We start from the raw sequence: 4956 nt of genomic DNA on the forward strand, positions 1-4956 counted from the left end.
ATCTGTTTAGAACATCTCCTGCCTCTCACAGTTGGGAGGCTCTGAACAATCACATGTGGCCGGAAAAACCTATTCAGACAGGCTAGAGGATTTCCAAAGGAGTGTGTAGGTTAAACACTGTCACACCCAGGAATTATTAACTGGAACTGTAAGCTAACTCTTTTTTCAGAGAGAGTTAGTGGGGGACAGCCCCCCGTAAAGGCAGAGGTGTAGGTGAAAGCACAAAGCAGAAAGTAGGCAGACTCTGGTTTTGGGGCTAGATGCTCCAGAATTTCCAGGGGGACTCCTGAAGCTCGATCCGGCCTTTGGGTATGCTGAGCCTCCTTCCTCATGACCTTTGTCATGGGCGGAGTTCCTCACGCTGGCTCCCAGCAGTGATAGAATTCCAGTTGACCTATTCCAGATCCTGAAAGATGATGCTGTAGAAAGTGCTGCACTCAATATGCAATATGCAATATGCACTCAATATGCAATATGCCGGCTCCCGGCAGTGGTCGATTTTTCTGCCCTTGTGTTCAGGTGAGACTCCACTCCACCCTGACTGGGGGTCTTAGGCTCGTGGGGATTGATGGGGGCTAATCCTCTCTGCTTCATGGTGCCTTCTAAATGTCCTGCTCTGCTTTTGTGGGAAAAGAGATGGATTCGGCTGTGTGATGTTGGGTGAATAGGGATTGCTGTTCATGTTGCCATCATACCTCTAATTCAGGTATCACTCAGACCAGAATTTAAGCAAGAACAGAGGAAGAAACTGAGATGGAGCTTATAGTCAAAGAAAGGTCTTTGGACTCTGTACTTGAAGCCGACACCTCAAGGATTCTAAAGAGTCTGTGGTTCCGTCCCAGCACCATCCCCACCTGGAAATCTGGCCAGATTGTCTATGGATGTGCCTTCCTGCTTGGTGAGCAGTGGGACTTCTCTTTGGTGATACTCTGAAATTGCCAGGATGGATAGGAATGTATATTTGTCTATTGAGTCTTGGAAATACGATGTCCGTTCCTGATGTGGGCAGCCTGGGGAAGGGTGTGACCCGAGGTCCTGACGTCTTTGTCTTCCGGGTCCAGCCTGTTGTCCTCCACCTTGACCCTTGCAGTACTCCTGCTGACCATCCTGAGCCTGATCCTGGCCCAGTGGCCCAGCCAGGTGTTCTCTGGAGACCCCGTGCTCACAACAGTGGCTGTGCTGCTGCTGCTGCTCATCACTGGGGTCACGGTCATCATCTGGAGGCAGCCCCAGGACCCCACTACTCTTCACTTCAGGGTAGGTGACCTCATGTGCCCAAAGTGTCCACCTTGAGTGAAGGAGGTCTGTGTGCTTTAGGTCTAAGCTTCCTTTGTTGGACCAGGAAAGAAGGGGAGTTGCTGAACCCTGTGGACCCTTCCCTGATCCACACTCAGTGCTTTACATGCACTATCTAAGTAGGCACTGAACACACAGCCTGAATGGCACTGAACTTGTCCCTCCCACATGAGATAGAATCTCCCTTTCAGATGCCTAGGGTGTGTTCAGGGATGAACTGATGCTGCCCACAGGTCCATGCTTTGCCTTTCCACCCACTGGTAAGCATCTTTGTGAAAGTTTACCTGATGGTGCACATGACCACTTGGACCGGCGTCCTATTTGGCATCTGGATGGGGATTGGTAAGTGATTTTTTGGAGTCAAGAGGCCTCTTGGGTGACTGAACCCAATCCTCTTCCTACCACCTCTCCCCTAAATTGTGTCAGATTCCATAAGAGGAGGCCTATCGGCATTTATAAGTGAGGAGAGCATCTGTTTTTGCTTCTCATCTTCTCATTTCCCTACTAGGATTTACCATATACTTTGGATATGGGATCCGACACAAGTTGGAGGAGAACACTGAGCAACACACCAGCCTCCAACTCCTAATTACTGGACAAAAACATCCCTGGTGCTGAGTCATCTTAACCACAGGAGAGAGATGCTGTGTGGAATCCCTCCACACCCTGGAGGATCTGCTGGTTCGAGGGGCACTGTGAGCCTCTATGGACGTGAAGGTGGAATGCATTTACAGCCGTGTATTTATTGCTAGTGGACAAAGTGACTTTAATGCTGCAAATGCTGAAGGAAATATTTACAAGCATAATAGACATCCAGAAAAGAGGATTTTCATGAAAAATGTACAAAAATGTAACCAGAAACCAGAGGAAGAAATGAAGTATTAACTTGAACATAAGCAGTTCCTTCTTGGGCCTGTTTCCAGTGAAAACACATAGATTGTCACGTGGGAAGGAAACACAGGTAACCATATATTGTGACAAGAGCGGTACTTTAGGGGGTTTCCCTGGCGTCCAGAGATTAGGACTTCCCTTTTAAAGCAGGGGGTGCAGGTTCAATCCCTGGTCATGGGACTAGGATCCCATATGCCTCACAGCCAAAAAAAAAACAAAACATAAAGCAGAAGCAATAAAGACTTTAAAAATATTTTTTAAATCTTATTAAAAAAAAAAAAAAGGTTGCACTTTAGGGAATTCCCTGGAGGTCCAGGATTTAGGACGCAGCACTTTCACGGCCATGGTTGGTCAGGGTTCATTCCCTGGTTGGCGAACTAAGATCCTGTAAACTGTGCAATGTGGCCAAAAATTAAGAAAAAAACATAAATGTAAATTTTAAAAAAGTTGCATTTTAAATATGAGAAAGCAGATGGGTTGGAAGCAGAAGGAAAGGAAGAGATACATTGTGCAAACAATAACACAAGAAAGATGTATAGCCATATTAATATCAGGTGAAGGAGAATTTAAGAAAAAGAGAATAATAATACATAAAATGGATTATTTTACTGAGGAAGAGAAATGGTCATTTTCATCTTTCCAGCCAGCTTTGCTGCTGCTGCTGCTGCTAAGTCGCATCAGTCGTGTCCGACTCTGTGCGACCCCATAGAGGGCAGCCACCAGGCTTCCCTGTCCCTGGGATTCTCCAGGCAAGAACACTTGAGTGGGCTGCCATTTCCTTCTCCAGTGCATGAAAGTGAAAAGTGAAAGGGAAGTCACTCAGTTGTGTCTGACTCTTCACGACCCCATGGACTGCAGCCTACCAGGCTCCTCCATCCATGGGATTTTCCAGGCAAGAGTACTGGAGTGGGGTGCCATTGCCTTCTCCCCCCGCCAGCTTTACTGAGACATATATCACACTGTGTAATAAGCACTTTACTTTTCTGTCACAGACTCTTAGAATTACATAGTAGAGTTGATGAGGAAAAGTTCTTTAATTGGAAAAATAAAAACCCTGCATTGCCAGAAGTGAGGAAAGAGGGTTGGGAAGTAATGGTTGGTTGATGAATGGTTATGGCTGGGTGGAACTAAAAGATAGGAAGTGGAACTAGAGAAGTAAAAATAAAAAGATGTTACGAAGAAAATAATGCTTGAAACTGAGATTATGGACATGGAAGACATTGGTAATCATGAAGTAGAGGACTGTTTGTGGGAATGAGCAGCTGCAGTAGAGAGAAGGGGAGATGGAGGTCAAGAAACTGAGCAGCAAAGTTACTAAATGAATTTCAAAATAGAAGACGATGAACAGCAAAATTCTGCATGTTCACTGTCTTGCAAGGTCTACTGAAATACAGACTTGGGAAACAATGGAGACTGAAACTGTTGGATGAAACTTTGATGGAAGAGGCTGACATCACCTGATTGCTGTTCTTCCCTTACCGCTGGGGGACAGCCAGATATCCCGTGTTACCCAGTGTGCTGTAACAGGCAACACAGAACACCGCCCAGAACAGAGTCCTGATGAAAAACTGAATCAGAAAGTCATCAAGCCTCTAGATCAACCACAGCTCATCATGAACATAAGGGATAGATTCACATTTCCACTGAAAACACAATCAGCCAAAACCAGAATGTTGACAGTTCCCCAGGGCAGAAGAATGGTCCAGTGTTTATACCAATTAAATGTATGATCCACAGCCATAAACAGGAAATTGTCTGACTCAATTCTAATGAGGTGAATGGACGTAGAGCCTTTAATACAGAGTGAAGTAAATCTGAAAGAGAAGAACCAATATTCTACGTTAATGCATATATATAGAACTAGAAAGATGGTGGTACTGATGAACCTATCTGTAGGGCAGCAATAGAGACACAGACATAGAGAACAGACTTGTGGGCACAGTGGGGGAAGGAGAGGGTGGACGAATTGAGAGAGGAGCATTGAAACATTTCCATTTTCGGATATTGAAGAATCCTTGAATCCCTGGGATAAAGCCCACTTGGTCATGCTGTATGATCTTTTTAATGTGTTGATGGATTCTGATTGCTAGAATTTTGTTAAGGACTTTTACGTCTATGTTCATAGTGATATTGGCCTGTAGTTTTCTTTTTTTGTGGCATCTTGGTCAGGTTTTGGTATTAGGGTGACAGTGGCCTCATAGAATGAGTTTTGAAGTTTACCTTCCTCTGCAATTTTCTGGAAGAGTTTGGGTAGGATAGGTGTTATGTGAACGTGAAGTCGCTCAGTCGTGTCCGACTCTTTGCGACCCCATAGACTGTAGCCTACCAGATTCCTCTGTCCATGGGATTTTCCAGGCAGTAGTACTGGAGTGGATTGCCATTTCCTTCTCCACGGATAGGTGTTAGCTCTTCTCTAAATTTTTGGTAGAATTCAGTTGTGAAGCTGTCTGGACCTGGGCTTTTGTTTGCTGCAAGATTTCTGATTACAGTTTCAATTTCTGTGCTTGTGATGGGTCTGTTAAGATTTTCTATTTCTTCCTGGTCCAGTTTTGGAAAGTTGTATTTTTCTAAGAATTTCTCCATTTCTTCCACGTTGTCCATTTTATTGGCATATAATTGCTGATAGTAGTCTCTTATGATCCTTTGTATTTCTGTGTTGTCTGTTGTGATCCCTCCGTTTTCATTTCTAATTTTATTGATTTGATTTTTCTCCCTTTGTTTCTTGATGAGTCTGGCTAATGGTTTGTCAATTTTATGTATCCTTTCAAA

At 44.5% G+C, this 4956-nt stretch overlaps 1 protein-coding gene across 2 annotated transcripts in view; it reads left to right on the forward strand.

The window, feature by feature from the left end:
* Nucleotides 1-2827, forward strand: part of LOC105001831 (cationic amino acid transporter 3-like) — a 4852-nt gene extending 2025 nt beyond the window's left edge. The window contains exons 2-6 of one of the 2 annotated variants that reach the window (XR_826903.1): nucleotides 707-898; nucleotides 1091-1257; nucleotides 1530-1638; nucleotides 1805-2257; nucleotides 2801-2827. Coding sequence is in view for 1 of the 2 variants with exons in the window: in XM_010858286.1 (XP_010856588.1) it covers nucleotides 754-898; nucleotides 1091-1257; nucleotides 1530-1638; nucleotides 1805-1914 (531 nt within the window). In the remaining variant the exon portion in view is untranslated. Of the gene's footprint in view, nucleotides 1-706; nucleotides 899-1090; nucleotides 1258-1529; nucleotides 1639-1804; nucleotides 2383-2800 lie in introns of those variants that run through there. The other variant, XM_010858286.1, reaches the window with a different exon arrangement.
* The last annotated feature ends 2129 nt before the right edge of the window (nucleotides 2828-4956 follow it).

Source organism: Bison bison, unplaced genomic scaffold, assembly GCF_000754665.1.
Source record: "Bison bison bison isolate TAMUID 2011002044 unplaced genomic scaffold, Bison_UMD1.0 scf7180017855198, whole genome shotgun sequence".
NCBI lineage: Eukaryota > Metazoa > Chordata > Mammalia > Artiodactyla > Bovidae > Bison > Bison bison.